The sequence below is a fragment of the Chiloscyllium plagiosum genome, unplaced genomic scaffold (genome assembly GCF_037043375.1).
Source record: "Chiloscyllium plagiosum isolate Xiang-an unplaced genomic scaffold, Cpla_swu_hap1 HiC_scaffold_14, whole genome shotgun sequence".
In the NCBI taxonomy this organism is placed as follows: Eukaryota; Metazoa; Chordata; class Chondrichthyes; order Orectolobiformes; family Hemiscylliidae; genus Chiloscyllium; species Chiloscyllium plagiosum.
The window spans coordinates 70,274,938-70,291,587 of NW_028270152.1; the positions used below are offsets into that span (position 1 = coordinate 70,274,938).

At 47.1% G+C, this 16,650-nt stretch overlaps 1 protein-coding gene across 1 annotated transcript in view; it reads left to right on the plus strand.

The window, feature by feature from the left end:
- LOC122559273 (SLIT-ROBO Rho GTPase-activating protein 3) overlaps nt 1–16,650 on the plus strand; it is a 156,723-nt gene that overhangs the window by 74,080 nt on the left and 65,993 nt on the right. The window contains exon 2 of the mRNA XM_087993995.1: nt 9,600–9,795. Within this exon, the coding sequence (XP_087850121.1) occupies nt 9,600–9,795 (196 nt within the window). The remainder of the gene's footprint in view (nt 1–9,599; nt 9,796–16,650) is intronic.

A 16,650-nucleotide genomic window follows, 5' to 3' on the forward strand; every position in this document is an offset into this window, starting at 1 on the left:
GAGGTTAAAGGTTCAAATCTCCCTGATGCACGGAGGTCCAGACTGACATTCCAGCATGGGAGCCCTGCACTATCAGAGATGCCATCTCTTTACACATTGTATTAAACAGAGGCCCTGTGCCTCTAGTGGATGCGAAAGATGGTCCTCCCACTTCCTCCAGACCCTTAACAATTTCTCCTTTGAATCCTCCCACTTCCTCCAGACCAAAGGGGTAGCCATGGGCACACGTATGGGCCCCAGCTATGCCTGTCTCTTTGTTGGCTACGTAGAGCAGTTGATTTTCCGTAATTACACCGGCACCACTCCCCACCTCTTCCTCCGCTACATTGATGACTGCATTGGCGCCACCTCGTGCTCCCGCGAGGAGGTTGAGCAATTCATCAACTTCACCAACACATTCCACCCTGACCTTAAATTTACCTGGACCATCTCTGACACCTCCTTCCCCTTCCTGGACCTCTCCATCTCCATCAGTGACGACCGACTTGACACTGACATTTTCTACAAACCCACCGACTCCCACAGCTACCTGGATTACACCTCTTCCCACCCTACCTCTTGCAAAAACGCCATCCCGTATTCCCAATTCCTCCGCCTCTGCCGTATCTGCTCCCAGGAGGAGCGGTTCCACCATAGAACACACCAGATGGCCTCCTTCTTTAGAGACCGCAATTTCCCTTCCCACGTGGTTAAAGATGCCCTCCAACGCATCTCATCCACATCCCGCACCTCCGCCCTCAGACCCAACCCCTCCAACCGCAACAAGGACAGAACGCCCCTGGTGCTCACCTTCCACCCTACCAACCTTCGCATAAATCAAATCATCCGCCGACATTTCCGCCACCTCCAAACAGACCCCACCACCAGGGATATATTTCCCTCCTCACCCCTCTCCGCCTTCCGCAAAGACCGTTCCCTCCGTGACTACCTGGTCAGGTCCACGCCCCCCTACGACCCACCCTCCCATCCTGGCACTTTCCCCTGCCACCGCAGGAACTGTAAAACCTGTGCCCACACCACCTCCCTCACCTCCATCCAAGGCCCTAAAGGAGCCTTCCACATCCATCAAAGTTTTACCTGCACATCCACTAATATCATTTATTGTATCCGTTGCTCCCGATGCGGTCTCCTCTACATTGGGGAGACTGGGCGCCTCCTAGCAGAGCGCTTTAGGGAACATCTCAGAGACACCCGCATCAATCAACCAAATCGCCCAGTGGCTCAACATTTCAACTCCCCCTCCCACTCTGCCGAGGATATGGAGGTGCTGGGCCTCCTCCACCGCCGCTCCCTCACCACCAGACGCCTGGAGGAAGAACGCCTCATCTTCCGCCTCGGAACACTTCAACCCCAGGGCATCAATGTGGATTTCAACAGTTTCCTCATTTCCCCTTCCCCCACCTCATCCTAGTTTCTAACCTCCAGCAACTCGACTTGTCCGGACTTGTCCGACCTGCCCAGCTGCTTTTCCACCTATCCACTCCACCCTCTCTTCCCTGACCTATCACCTTCATCTCCTTCCCCACTGACCTATTGTACTCTATGCTACTCTCTCCCCACCCCCACCCTCCTCTAGCTTATCTCTCCATGCTTCAGGTTCTCTGCCTTTATTCCTGATGAAGGGCTTTTGCCCGAAACGTCGATTTTGCCTGTCCTCGGATGCTGCCTGAATTACTGTGCTCTTCCAGCACCACTGATCCAGAAAGATAGGAGAGGGGTTGACTAATCGTCATCCCTCAATCAACATCACAAAAAGCAGATCACCTTTTTTTTGCTGGAGAGTTTGCTGTGTGCTCATTGGCTGCTGCATTTCCAACATGGCCACAATGAGCACAGTTTTAACAAGTGCCTCATTAGCTGTAAACTGCTTAGTGGAGTCCAGTATTTGTGAACAGTTCCATATAGAATCATAGCACCCCGAATGTGGGAATAGGGCATTCAGCCCATTGGGTTTACACAGACTCTCCAAAGAGCTTCCCACTCAGACTCACCTCCGCACCCCCCCCAACCAAACTCTGCATTTCCCAAAGCTAACCCACCTAGCCTGCACATCCCTGGGCCCCATAGGGAAATTTAACATGGCCAATCCACCTAACCTGCACACCAATGGACTGTAGGACGCAGGGAGAACGTAAAAACTCCAGTCAGTCGCCTGAGGGTGAAATTAAAGCTGGGTCCCTGGCACTGAGGCAGCAGTGCTAACCACTGAGCCACTATGTAACTTTACCTGCATCTACGACTTCCTCTGGCAGTTCATTCCACATACAAGCCACCCTCTGTGTGAAACAATTTTCTCTCGGATCCCTGTTAAATCTTCCTCCTCTCACTTCAAAAATATGCCCTCTAATTTTGAACTCCCTCACTAGATGAAAAGAACCTTTGCTATTCACCTTCTGTGCCCCTCATGTTTTTATATCCTATATAAGGTCACCCCTTAACTTCCAGTGGGGAGAAAAAAAGTCCCAGCCCCTTCTCATAACTCAAAGCCAGTCCTGGCATCATCCTGGTAAATCTTTTCTGAACCCTCCCCAATCCAAGGTGGGATTTGAAAGCTGAGGGTAGAATTCCAAAATTGAGGCATTGCCATACATATGCCAGTGTAGGTAAATGAATATGGGGCATGGAGGCAGTGATGGATGGATGGGACTTGCTGCACCCAAAGGGCTAATTCACCCTCCTGTGGAGAGAGGGAGCAGGAGGGTGAGCTCAGAGCTAACGCCACCTTAGCGCTGATTCTCCAAAGCTGCGAAAATATGTCTCTGCTGGGAGTATGGAGACCCGGTGGAGAGGCAGATATGAATTGGTTGCTGCCTAGATTTGTAGACTGGAAAGAGGCAAGAGACAAGGGAGATGTGGAAGAGCAGAGGGGGTAGTGCAGGTAAACAACCATCGATTGGTAGGCAGGTGCAGTCAACATGATTAAAATAATGCTCGGGTTCCTGTGCTCATCTGCAGCAAATATCCCTGGAGGTATATTTACTGAATAAACCAATGGGAATGAGATTAAAAACATACCTCGATGTTTAAGATTGTGACAGTGGCTGTCCTTTCAGTTCTTCTATTCAGCCCCCGAACTCCCTATTCTGGTCCACCCCACCCACCCTTCCATTTTCAAGCAAGTTTGGTGTGTGTCCTTTTTAAAAAAAAGAATGAACCGTTGTGAATATTTTTTGTCATTTCTGCTTCCGAAAGAGAGGGGGGTTCAGATGTTTGGTTCCTGAGACTGCCCTGGCTGATCGATTGATCTGTGCCCAGCGGACTGTGTGATCACCGAGTTGCTCATCTGTGCATTAAATCAGATCCAGCAGCAGTGTGTTTGGCAGCTGCTACACCGCTCTGCCAGGTCAGAGGTTAACCTGCGCGTGTGTGGCTTCAACATCAGGCCCTGTGTCATTGTTCCAATTCTGCCTGTGTTAGCCTGCAGGAAAGCTTTCACTGAAGCAGTCATTAAGATGTTGCACGTGTGAATGTGTCTGGATGGAGTAGGCCCCTCATGTGCTGAGAGGGCTCCTTTTCCTATGATATCGACAGCGTTGAGTCCTGTCCAGCCCATCTTGGCAGGTTTGCTGTGGGGGCGAATAGCGCAATCTCTATGGCCTAATCGAGCATACTTAGGGTGATCTCTCCATCCGCAAGTCCAGTCGTCATGGGAACCGCTGCCGCTACGGGGAGTTGAATGCATGCCTTCTGGTTGGCACGCCCTCAGCGCTCCCCCCCGTCTCCCGAGGTCAGACATTAAACCAGAGAGCCTCTGCCTTCTCAGATAGGTTTTGAAGATTTTCACGTGGAAGATTTTAGAATGTGGAATTCCTCCTGAGTATCACTGAATCCTCGAACAGCATCACAAAAAAAAAAGCAAACTCATTGATCTCACTGGAGAATGTGGGAGCTTGTTGTGCACAACTTCATAATTCCTAAGTTACAATAGCCTTGGCACTTCCAAATATCAATGCCTCTACTTCCTCAGTAGGCTAAGGAAATTCACCATGACCGTAAGGATCCTCCCCAATTTTTATAGATGCACCATAGAAAGCATTCTATCTGGATGCATCACAGCTTGGTAAAGCAATTGCTCTGCCCAGGACTGAGAGAAACTAGAGAGTTGTGAACACAGCCCAGTCCATCATGCAAGTCAACCTTCCATCCACCGACTCCATCAACGCTTCTCTGCCTTGGAAAGGCAGCCGATATCATGAAAGGTCACTCCCACCCCGGTTATAATCTCTTCCAGCCTCTTCAGTCAGGCGGAAGATACAAACGTACCAACAGATTCAAGAACAGTAGCTTCCCTGCTATTATTAGACTTCAGAATGGACCTCTCAAATTTCAAATCTAATGTCGATCTTGCTTTTGTGCACCTTCTCTGCAGCGATAACTTTGTATTCTTTGCACTGTTCAATCACCCTTTGATCTTTGTATGGTATGATCTGCCTGTATCTCACACAAAACAAAACGTTTCACTGTACTTGGGTACAAGTGACAGTAATAAATCAAATGAACTCCAGAATTGTTCTCAGGTTGTGCAAAATGCTATGGAAAATCTTCCTTTAGTTGCTCTGATATAAGTAAAAATCACATTTCTGGATTCCTTGGGCCTCATCTCTCTTCTCACCCACCTCTTCCCATCAGTACTGAGAACTCACCCAATTCTCTATCTTCAACACGTGACTACATTGTGGGTGTTCAGAATTTTTTTTTTGGAAGAAAGGCAGAGGGTGATAGAGGAGCCAGTTGTTTAAGTTCCCAGAGTTATAGACCAGACAAAACTCCCTCAAAATATAATGAGGAGACGGCCTAGACCCCAACATTTTCTTATTTTTAAAGACAAGTGTAAGGCATTGTTTTCTGGATGCATTTCAATTTGTATAACTGTCAGACTTGAAGCAAAGCGTACTTTATTCTTACCCTATAGTTAAAATACAAACGGAAGAAGGAAGAATTGGAATAACAGCAACTGCTTCAATATAATAATATCTCAAAAACATACCCTTGGTAAAAACAAATTCGGTAAAATAGATAGTCTCACATGTAATTCTCCAGTTCAAGAGAAAAGGACCTTTTTGAGAAAACTCAGAGAGAGACAGACGGAGAGAGGGGGGTAAAACTCAAGTGTTTTGCTATAGTGGGGAGAGATATATAGCAGCTTCCAAACCTCAATAGCTACAGGAAGTTAAACTAAAATCCTGGTTCTGTGTGAGCGTGATCCCACCCCTTCATGCTGCTTCTATTGTTCTAACTTTTTTTAAAAACCTCAAGGCCTGACAAGCTGCTTATTTTATTGGCTTGGAACAGACCATTCTGAACTCCAACTTCTCTCCATAAGAAAATCCAGGACAAAATACACCTCTTAAAGCCATCGTATCATCATCACCTTCCCCCTCCCCGTACAGGTTCAGAGGGAATATTCGTGCCCACCCTGTGGATGTGCTATATGCCACTGCAAAGATACTCCAAGGAAGGAATGTTATTTCTCCTGGAAAATGTCACCAGAGGGTTTTGTTCTTTCCCTCTTCAATGTGGTGATGTAACAGAAAGAATATGTGACTTGGAAAAAATATTTTTTTAAAAAAAGGAAAAGAAGGCAGTTCAGTGCATACTGGCTGATCCTCTCCCCACCCTCCAGCTTTTGCTGTCTTACCTCTGGAGGTTATAGCATGTTTTAGTGGTGATCAAGTGTATCTGCCTCTCCCATTCTGCCACCCTTTCTTTCCAGCAGGGAGTTCCAGAAACACACCATCTTCTCGGATGAAAGAAGTCCCACTTGCCCCACCTCTCAGCCTTCCACCGATTTATCAACCTTTTGACTATTGCAACGTCTGCAGGTGGAAGTAGGTTCTTCTAACCCAGGTTCTGTAACTTTATGCACTTTAAGTTAAATCTTCCCTTGGCTTTTGCCTGAGGAAGACAAACTCAGCCCCTACCTCATCTTTCTGCAGAGGTAACAATCATCTGTCCCTTCTAAATCCTGTCTGTGCCCCCACTATTGCAATCCCATCCTTCCTGTACTATAGTGAACAGAACTATGTGCAGTACTGCAGCTGCGACACCCCCTGAAACTCTAGCTAACAGCCAATAAAGACAAGGCTTCCTACAGCAGTGGGTAATGCTGGAAATACTCAGCAGCCCATGCAGTATCTGCAAGTCCTTACAGATGCTGCTAACCAGCTGAGTTTTCCCAGTATTTTCTGCTTTCCTTTCAAAATTCCAGTATTTGCAGAATTCCACTTTTGTAAAATATCCCATATTTGTTCTTAACCATGTTTTTGTCTACCTATCCCATTCCCATCTGTGGACGCACACTTTAAGTACCCCCTGTTCCCCTACACTGCTCTGTATCCTCCTATTTATTGTTTATTCCCTGTTTGCCCCCAAATACATAATCTCTCTCACTTCTTCTCCAGTTTGAATTTCATTTGCCACTTTTCTGCCTACCTGACTAGTCTATTTGGAATCTCCCTGGAGCCTCCAGTTTTTTTTACCTGCCTATCAACCACACCATTTGCTTTTGTAATTCCTGGTTCAATCGTGCATTCTACCAATAACCATAATCTACGATAACCCTTGATCTCCACCTTGACCAGTAGGGATACTGAGCCCTGCAAATCTCCAGTGGAACCAACCTTTGGTGAAAGACACCTCCTTTGGCCATAAGCCTTTGCTTCCTATCACTTGAACCCCCATGAACTTATTAATTTGACCATTCTGTTGCTTGGAACCCTGTCCAGAGCCTTACTGAAACCTATGTAGAACATAGCAGACACAGTACCTTCTTTAACTTTCCAAATTGACTCCTCATAAATAAAATCAAGATATCAAACACAACCTTCCTTTTACTTATGTATGCAGACTCACCTTGAATACCCATGCCTTTATTTTTTCAAAACCCCAGGTCATGTAGCATTAAGGTTCGGATCTTGTAAAGACTGCATCTCTTTGTTTTGGTTTTGATGCTGGACTGAATTGGGGGAAGTGAGGACTGCAGATGCTGGAAACCAGAGTTTAGAGCAGAGTGGTGCTGGAAAAGCACAGCAGGTCAGGCAGCATCCAAGGTGCAGGAAAATCGACGTTTCGGGCAGGAGCCCTTCATCAGGACCCGATGAAGGGCTTTTGCTCGAAACGTCAATTTTCCTGCTCCTCGGATGTTGCCTGACCTGCTGTGCTTTTCCAGCACCACTCTGATCTGAATTGGCAGAATTGGGACAACTCTGCAGTCTTGGTAACATCTTTGCAAATCTTTTCTGCACTCTTTCTAGTTTAATAACATGCTTCCTATAACAGGGCAACCAGAACTGTACTCCAAACATGGCCTCACCAATGTCTTGTACAGCAGCAACATGACGTCCCAACTCGTATTCTCAGTGCTCTGACCAATGAAGGCAAGTGTGCCAGATACTGCCTTTGCATCTTGTCTACCAGTGGCACCACTTTCAAGGATCTGCAAACCTGATCCCCCCCCAGGTCTCTCTGTTTGACAACACTATCTGGGCCCTACCATTAACTGTGTAAGACCTGCTGGGATTCTCAAAAGGCCAGAATCCAGATGCGTGCTGACAGGCTGGTGGCTGCATGAGATGATCGAGGCAGGGGTGCCATGTTGGAGGGAGATTTTCAAATGAGGCGTGGGCAGCACAGGTTGGGATGAGCAAGTCTACAGAGGGTAGAATGTAGGAGACCAGTCTGGACTCTGTTGGGTCACTCATGCAGCATCAAAGAAGAGTTCCCATCAAAAGCTGCTCAATTTCTCCCTCGATTTCCCTGCTTAATTCTGGTCTCCATTCCCACTTCTGAAATAGTGCTGAGTAGTGTGTCAAAGTGATGTGATAAGGAGGTGACGTTGTCACCGGAACTGGCCTTGGATCACAGCATCCCCAAGGGAAGACTGTGATGCACTAAGCTGTCTTCTCTGTTTTCCTGTAAATCGATTCCTCCTCTAGGTTCCTCAAATCAAGCCTGATGTTGCTCCTGACTGCTCAATTGGACTCGAGGCCATAGTTGGTTCTCAGTCAGTGTTACTGTGATGATGGTATAGGTCACTACAAATTGGTCTCCGCCTCCTGAGGCTAAGGAGTTCGAAACACTGACTGTGGTTGGAGTTTCCCGATGACAGTCCAGGGACCCTGCTGATGAGTGTGCACGTGATGGATCTGGGCGGTGATAAGCCCACAGTCAAGTGGTCTGTGGAGCACAGAGTAGATCACTGCCTGTTAGCCTTGCAGGAAGGAAAGGTGTTTGACTGAGGTGCCGGGGGGTCCACTGTGGAGTAAGGACTTAGCAAAACCCATTACATCCCAGGGGCTGATGGGAGAGAAAGGGGTAAACCTAAAGGCTACATCTGATAACCTTTTGTTTTTGTTTGGATGGAGGGGGTTATTTAGCCATAATGGGGTTTTAGGGGCAGGGCGATGGCCACATGTTTTGTTGACTGTCTGAATCCGATATAATTCCGAGAGATCAGTCTTGTTGCTTGGGGAGAAAGTCTTGGGTTAACATCCCACTGTCAAGCATTGTGCATATAATCGAGCCTGACACTTTCCAGTGCAGAATTGAGGGAGTGATGTCCAATATTTGTTCCTTAAATGACACACGCAGCCTGACGAACTGGTCACGTTTACATTGTGATTAATGGGAGCTTCCTGTGCACAAATTGGCTGCTCGATATCATCCTCTTTAAACAGTTTATGACTCTTTTCAAAACCCTGAGGATGTCTCAGAGTCCAACAGCACGGAGGCAGGCTCTTTGGCCCAAAATGTCGCTAACCTCATTTCCCTGCCATATCCTTCTAAACCTTCCTGTCCATGTATTTGTCCAAATGCCTTTTAAATGTTGTTAATGTACCTGCCTCAACTATTTCTGCTGGCAGCCCATTCCATATACGTACCACTCTGTAAAACAAAAAGTTGAACCTTGGGTTCCCTTGTTTTCTTTTCTCCTAAACTTAAGTTGATGCCCTCTAGTCTGCGATTCCCCAATCCTGCGAAAAGACTCAGTGCATTCACCCTATCCATGCCTCTCATAGTCTTTGTTCACTTTTATAAGATCCCCCCCATAGACTCCTAAGTTCTAAAGAAAAAAGTCCTAGCTTGGCCAACCTCTCCCTGTGGTGGCCAGGTGGTTGGCGTGCTGGCTCAGTGGTTGGCACGGTGGCTTAGTGATTAGCACTACTGCCTCACAGCGACGGGCACCCAGGTTCAATTCCCGCCTCGGCTGACTGTGTGGAGTTTGCACATTCTCCCTGTGTCTGTGTGGGTTTCCTCTGGGTGCGCTGGTTTCCTCCCACAGCCACAAAGATGTGCAGGTCAGGTGAATTAGCCCTGCCCGTAGTGTTAGGTGCATTAGTGAGAGGGAAATGGGTCTGGGTGGGTTACTGTTCGGAGGGTTGTTGGGCTAAATGGCTTGTTTCCACACTGTAGGGGATCTAATCATAACTCAGATCCTTGAGTCCTAGCACCATCCTTGTAAATTTTTTCTGCACTCTTTCCAGTTTAATAACATCCTTCCTCTAGCAAGGTGACCAAAACTGATCAATGCCATTTATCTGAACACACACATCTCTGCTTCCCTGCCTTACTGAGTCATTTCTTTCTCTTTTCCCCGTCAGAAATCCGAGCCCAGTTGGCGGAGCAGCTCAAGTGCCTGGAGCAGCAGTCGGAATCCCGCCTCCAGCTTCTTCAGGATCTGCAGGAATTTTTCCGCAGGAAGGCGGAGATTGAGGTGGAGTACTCACGGAGCCTGGACAAACTGGCGGAAAGGTTTGCAGCGAAGATTCGCAGCTCCAAGGAGCACCAGCAATTCAGGTATGTCAGCCTTCATACTAGCTCTCTGACCCTGTCGCACTTCGACCCTTTGATGTTCAATGACGTGGTTAAGCGAAAGACAGGATACAGATGTCAGGAGGTGGAATTGGTTACAGAAACATAGAATCTCTACATCAAGTCCACATTGACTCTCCAAAGAGCATCCCACTCAGATCCACGCCCCCCCCTGTAACCCTGCATTTCACATGGCTAACCCACCAAGCCTACACATCCCTGGATACTATGGGGCAATTTCGCATGGCCAATCCACTTAACCTAAACATCTTTTGACTGTGGGAGGATCTGGAGGAAACCCACACAGACTTGCGGCGAATGTCCAAACTCCACACAGACTGTCGCCCGAGGGGGGAATCGAATCTGGGTCCCTGGCGCTGTGAGGCAGCAGTGCTAACTACTGAGCCACCGTGCTGTCCCAGTTATGAGGAGGAATGACTTGGTAGAACAATGCGTGAGGCGCACCAAGTATGGGCTGTTGAAGGAAATTCTAGTGAAGGGGGACTGAGGTGCTGGGAAGAGCAATGAAATACAAAAAAAAGTTTTGCCTTCAACGTAATGAGAAGGACCAGCGATTGGAACATAGGATTTGAAGTTTAAGCTTTCAGGCAAGGATATGGGTAACTCGTTCCCAGGTATCCATTTGTCATTATAAAATGTTTGAGGCATTTAAGGGGATGCAGAGTTTAAGTGTACAATTCCATTGGACCAATAATCCAGAACCCCAACCTCATGTTCTGATGAGACACATTTAAATCCTATCATGGTGAAATTCGAATTTAATAAAATCCTAGCCTAACAGTGACCACTGTCGATCGTCGTTTTAATTTTAAAACCCATCTGGTTCACTCATGTTCTTTTAAGGAAGGCAATCTTCTGACTTTACTTGGTCTGACCTATAAGTGACATATGTGCCACACACATTGCCAGGCAATGACCATCATCAAAAAAAGACAATCTCACCACTGCCCTCTGACATTCAATTATGGAACCATCACTGAATCCTCCACTATGTGGGCGGCACGGTGGCACAGTGGTTAGCACTGCTGCCTCACAGCGTCAGAGACCCGGGTTCAATTCCCGACTCAGGTGACTGACTGTGTGGAGCTTGCACATTCTCCCTGTGTCTGCGTGGGTTTCCTCCGGGTGCTCCGGTTTCCTCCCACAGTCCAAAAGATGTGCAGGTCAGGTGAATTGGCCATGCTAAATTGCCCGTAGTGTTAGGTAAGAAGGGGTAAATGTTGGGGTATGGGTGGGTTGCGCTTCGGCGGGTCAGTGTGGACTTGTTGGGCCGAAGGGCCTGTTTCCATACTGTAAGTAATCTAATCTAATCTATCAACATCCTTGGGTTTACCATTGACCAGAAACTCAACTGGATTTGCTGTTTAAACATAGTGACTACAAGTGCAGTCAGAGGCTGGGAATACTGTGGTGTGTAACTCACCACCTGAATCCCTGTCCACCACCGACAAGGCACAAGTCAGGAGTGTGATGGAATACTTTCCATTTGCCTGGATGGGGGCAGCTCCAACAACACTCAAGAAGCTTGACACCATCCAGGATGAAGCAGCCTGCTTGATTGGTGCTACGTCCACACCCTTCATCACCAGTGCTCAGTAGCAGCAGTGTGCACTATCTACAAGATGCACTGCAGAAAGATCCTCAGACGGCACCTAAATCCATGACCACTTCCATCCAGATGGATAAGGGCATAAGATACGTAGGAATGCCACCACCTGCAAATTCCCCCTCCAAGCCATTCACCATCCTGGAAATATATCACCATTACTTCACTGTCAGTGGGTCACAATTCTGGAATTCCCATTCTAAAGGCATTGTGGGTCTACCTACAGCACATGGACTGCAGCAGTTCACTAAGGCAGCTCACCACCACCACCTTAAGGGCAACTAGGTTCGGGCAATAAATGTTGGCCCAGACTGCGATGCCCATGTCCCATGAGTGCATTTAAAAATAAAACTGATGGCAATGTGGTAGACTCTTAACTGCCCTCTGAGTATTTATAGGGATGGTTTAGGGATGTAGTGATATTTTTAAAAAATTGACCAGTACCGGGTCAATTGAACTTTCAACTTATCGACTTGAACAGAAGGGAAAGATCATTGCAAGTATCAGGAAGAGATGACAGAATTGTTGGTGTGAGAGATGGAGCTGTTGGAGAGGTACTCTAAGACCTCTTGTTGGTGCTGGAATGGTGTGGAGGCACGTTTGCATCAAAGAGACAGACATACCAGGTCAGTGAGTGAGAGAGAGTGCTGTTTGGGAGCTTTGCAGTACATTCGGCATGTGTTGTGCCTGACCTGAAGCTGTCTCAATGCTGGCAGGACAAGAAGGTGGCTTAGTGCCAGCACAGGGCCTGCCTGAAGCCTTTTGCGAAACTGTATCCATACCAGGTCTACTTAATGCCTGTGCTGCAGAGAGAAACGCATCATTCTCACATATCACCTCCAAAGTACGGGCCTTCCCTGAGTCCCTTGAGCTTCTGATTAATTATGTTTTGCCATTGAGAGCTCTGGGAACGCTGTGGAGAGCTGTTACATCGCGGAAGAGAGTGCGATCATGTGTCTCCACTACTCAGTGTAGGTCCCTATCCCCAGCACGGCAGTTGCACAACAGTCATCTCTCGGGTTTCCCAGCCTGTTAGTTTTCAACTTTGTAAGCTCACAGAGTTGAGCACAGATACCACTTGGACGTGTTTAAAAAAAAACCCTGCCAATATTACATACACTTTATAACACAGAAATGAGAATGTGTGCGTGTACGTATTTGTTTAGTATGGAACTCCCCTCTTTTCAGTCTTAGCCAAGGTACAAAGAACCAGCACTCGCCCAACTCCTGAACTGTAAATTCCTGAGCGTCCTTTCTGTGTGCTCTTCATAGTGACACTTTTGAGAACCATACACACAATGTGCCTGTATGCCATTCTACTCCCTTAAAAGTGTGGAGACCGACCTGTTTGGTTCAGTTCGTCTGAGCAGTACATTTTGGGCAGAATTTTGCTTGAATCCATATCTTTGCCAAATGTACCCAACTCCCAGATGGATGGAAGATGAAAAACATTTACTCAATTCATGGCCGTTTGGCCCATCTGGCCTATGTTGGTGTTTTCGGTAAAAACACCAGCCACCTCACACCTTTCTTCATCCAAGAATCAAACGTGATTCTACATGATCTTCTGCTCCTTACCATGGTCTTCATGATTCTCATCATCTACCTAATATTTATTTATTTGGTGTTGAATTCAGTGCTGCCATACTGTTTGTGCAGAGTTACTGATCTTAAAGAACATGGAAATAGACCCTTTTGGTCCAACTTGTCTATGCTAACCAAATTTCCCATTGGAGCAATAGTTTTTCCATATAGAATGAACACACTCCTGGCTATTAATTCAGGCTTTTCAGTTTGAGTGGACCAAAGATACCACCCTCAGTTCAGGATGTGGTGAGAGTCTTTCTGGTTGTTTTCTCAAAAGGCTAGCAGGGTGATGGCCACCAGAGAGTACCAGGGCCCCTGGTGCCATTCATAGGCAGCCTGGCAAGGGTCAAGAATCAGGATTAAGTCTAGTAAAACTAAGAAATAAAGACACATTTTCATTTCAGTGCTGTCAAGCCAATGAAAATTACATGAAGTCAGGTCTCTTGAAACCTATAACATTCTAATGGACCAGACAGGGTAAGTGTGTTCACTGAGAAGTCTGGAACCAGGGGTCACAGTTTAAGGATATGGTGTAGGCCAAGCAGCACTGTGGTGAAAGAGATTGGTGAGCCTGTGGAATTATCTCTGTAACAGAAAGTGGTCAAGGCAAGAACATTAAATGGTTTCAAGGTTAGGTGGATTGGCCATGCTAAATTGCCCAGTGTTCAGGGACGTGTCGGACAGTGGAGATGCAGGGCTTCAGGAGATAGGGTAGCTTTGGATGGGACGCTCTTCAGAGGGTCACAGTGGACTTGATGGGCTGAATGGCCTGTTTCCACACTGTAGGAATTCTTTGATTCTATGAAATGAGTTTGATGTAGCTTAGGGCTAAGCACATCGAAAGGTATAGGGAGCAAGCAGGAACCGAGAATGGAGTTGGACAATGGAGTTGATCATGACGAATGGTGGAGCAGGCTGAATGGCTTACTCCTCTTGTTTTTAATGTTTCTGCGTAATGTTGAAAACACAGCAGCCAATGTACGCACAGCAAGCTCCCACAAACAGCAGTACAAGCAATGAGCAGCCAATTTTGTTTTGAAGGGTAAATATTGATTTGGAGAACTCCATTGCTCTTCCAGTTAGTGCCATGAGGACTTAGCGTCTGCCTGAATGTTTGTTTTATCTGAGAGTCTCCAGCTGACACTTCCTCTGTGCTGCACTGGCGTGCCTGTCTGTGTGAGGGAACTCATGTGGTCAGAATAGAACATTGACCTACAACCTTCTGGCTCCCAGGCAAGGTGTTACGCACTCGGGCGGTGCGAGTGCTGTGACAGCCTCTGAACATCACGGGAAGCCAGAATAAAATGGAAATGGGACGTGTGTATATTGTGCACAGAAGCAGAACTGCATCTGGTGCTGTGTCTCATTTTCCTCTCTGCAGTGCAGTGAGCCGTCCATGTGATAGACAGACAGATACACCCTCTCCTCCTCGAGAAGGTCACTCATCTGGAAATATAACCCTTCTGTTTGGAGAGGGATGGTAAACAAACAAGGGGAAAGAGGTAATGAGTGGGAATAATCGTCAGGCTTGCAGTTTTTTTTTTAACTACAGCAGTGTCAGTGGCAGTCCGTAATTGTGAACAGCATTAATTTGGGACATTTGGAGTTAAACCTCTGTCCCAGCTCCATACAGAGAGCCAGCATCTGGAAGATATTACCCCCATCACCCCTCCACCTCCCCCAACCCCCATCCGGGTGGTGGTGGGGGAGGTAGTTAGAGGGGACATCTTGGGTCATCACATGACCTGTGTGTCTGACGGCACATCAGGCCAAACAGCTCCAGCCAGTGGGAGGTAGCATTACCGAGCAACATGTCAGAGAGAGAGATGTGCCTAGCATAGAGTGAGAGTCAGGGAATGAGTGTGAGTAAAGAGAGGTGTGTGTGTGTGTGTAGAGAGGGGAGAGAGAGATGTGTGTGTGTGTGTGTGTGTGTGTGAGAAGATCTCTGTCTAGCATGGGGGTGAGTGGAGGGAATGAGAGAGAGAAAGGGGATGGATGTGTGTGAGAGAGAGAGATCTCCATCTAGCAAGGGGAAGAGTGGGGGAAATGAACAGAAAGAGGTTGCATGTATGTGGGGGGGTGCTTAGAGAGGCGGGTGTATATGGGACAGAATGGAGGGGGTTGTTTGTGAGAGAAAAAGAATGAGAGAGGGAGGGGAAATGTGTGTATGTGCTGAACACCTGGATATTCCAATAATTGTTTCCACATTGTAGATGGCAGTCTGTGTATGGAGACCCTGCATAATCCTCAAGTTAGCAAACTCCAGGGGAATTTCCTAGGAAATTGAAGATTCCTTATAATCCCCCTGGATTTGGAACCCTCTTTGAATTGGAGAGTTCCACTGCAGCCCAGTTACTCAGGAAAAGATACAAAAATAACAATCTCGTCAACTCCTGGGTTACTTTTTAAAAGCTCCCCTCCCCATCCCAAGGTAGGTAGATGTGGGTCCTGGCTCCAGTGAAGTCACAAGTCAAAGCCCTCACCACTGCTACTCTCCCAGCCTCTCCACATTCTGGGTGCAATTTACAAACCTTAAAGTGGGTTCACGAGGTGGGGATGAAGGTTTAGGAAACACTCGGACAGATTGACAAGGGCTGTGGAAGAGGTGGTTGGCTTGGAGGGGGTGGATGGTTGGGGATGACTCCATGATTGAATTGATTGTATGGAAGGGGCCTGGGCAAATCAAATACCTTTCACAATGGGTGAACTACACATTGTTTGGCCGTCAAACCCAATCCTTTCTTAGCCGCCTCTTTGTCCGGTGCTTTTGAGGAATTGTGGCCTAAAACAATTCTCTTGGCTATGTCATTATTGTCAAAAAGTGTGCTGCTGGAAAAGCACAGCTGGTCAGGCAGCATCCGAGGAGCAGGAGAGTCGACATTTCGAGCATAAGCTCTTCATCAGGAATGTTGAATTCCTGAGTTCAGAATTCATGATGAAGAGCTTACGCTCAATGTTGACTCTCCTGCTCCTCGGATGCTGCCTGACCAGCTGTGTTTTCCCAGTACCACACTTTTTGACTCGGTTCTCCAGCATCTGCAGTCCTCACTTTCTCCCTATGTCATCATTGGGAGCAGGTCTGTCATTTGGTGAAATTTGTGGACGAAAAGAAAAATCAAACCACATTTGTCAAAAAAAAAACAAAGTGTCAATGAAAAAAAAGAAACCACTGCAAAAACTGTGGATGCTGGAAATCAGAAACAGAAACAAATTGCTGCAGAAACTCAGGAGGTCTGGCAGCATCTGTGAAGAGAGAAGCAGAGTTAACGTTTTGAGTCCAGTGACCCTTCTTCAGAAGCAAAGTGCCAGTCTTGGCTTGGCGATATCATTGGAAATCTGAGACATAAAACATATTACTGGAGAAACTCAGCAGGTCTGACAGCATCTGTGAAGAGAAAGCAGAATTAGCTTTTCCGATCCTGCGACTCTTTTTGCAATATAATACGATACAATACAGCGCAGGAACAGGCCTGCCAAGCCTGCACTGATTCTTAGTCTTTATTTTAGACCCACTACTTATTGCCCCGTGCAATATCTGGTCCTCTGTTCACCTCCAGTTCATGTGTCTATCGAGCTATACCTTAAAAGTTGTTAATGTACCTGCATTCGCCACCTCGTCTGGCAGT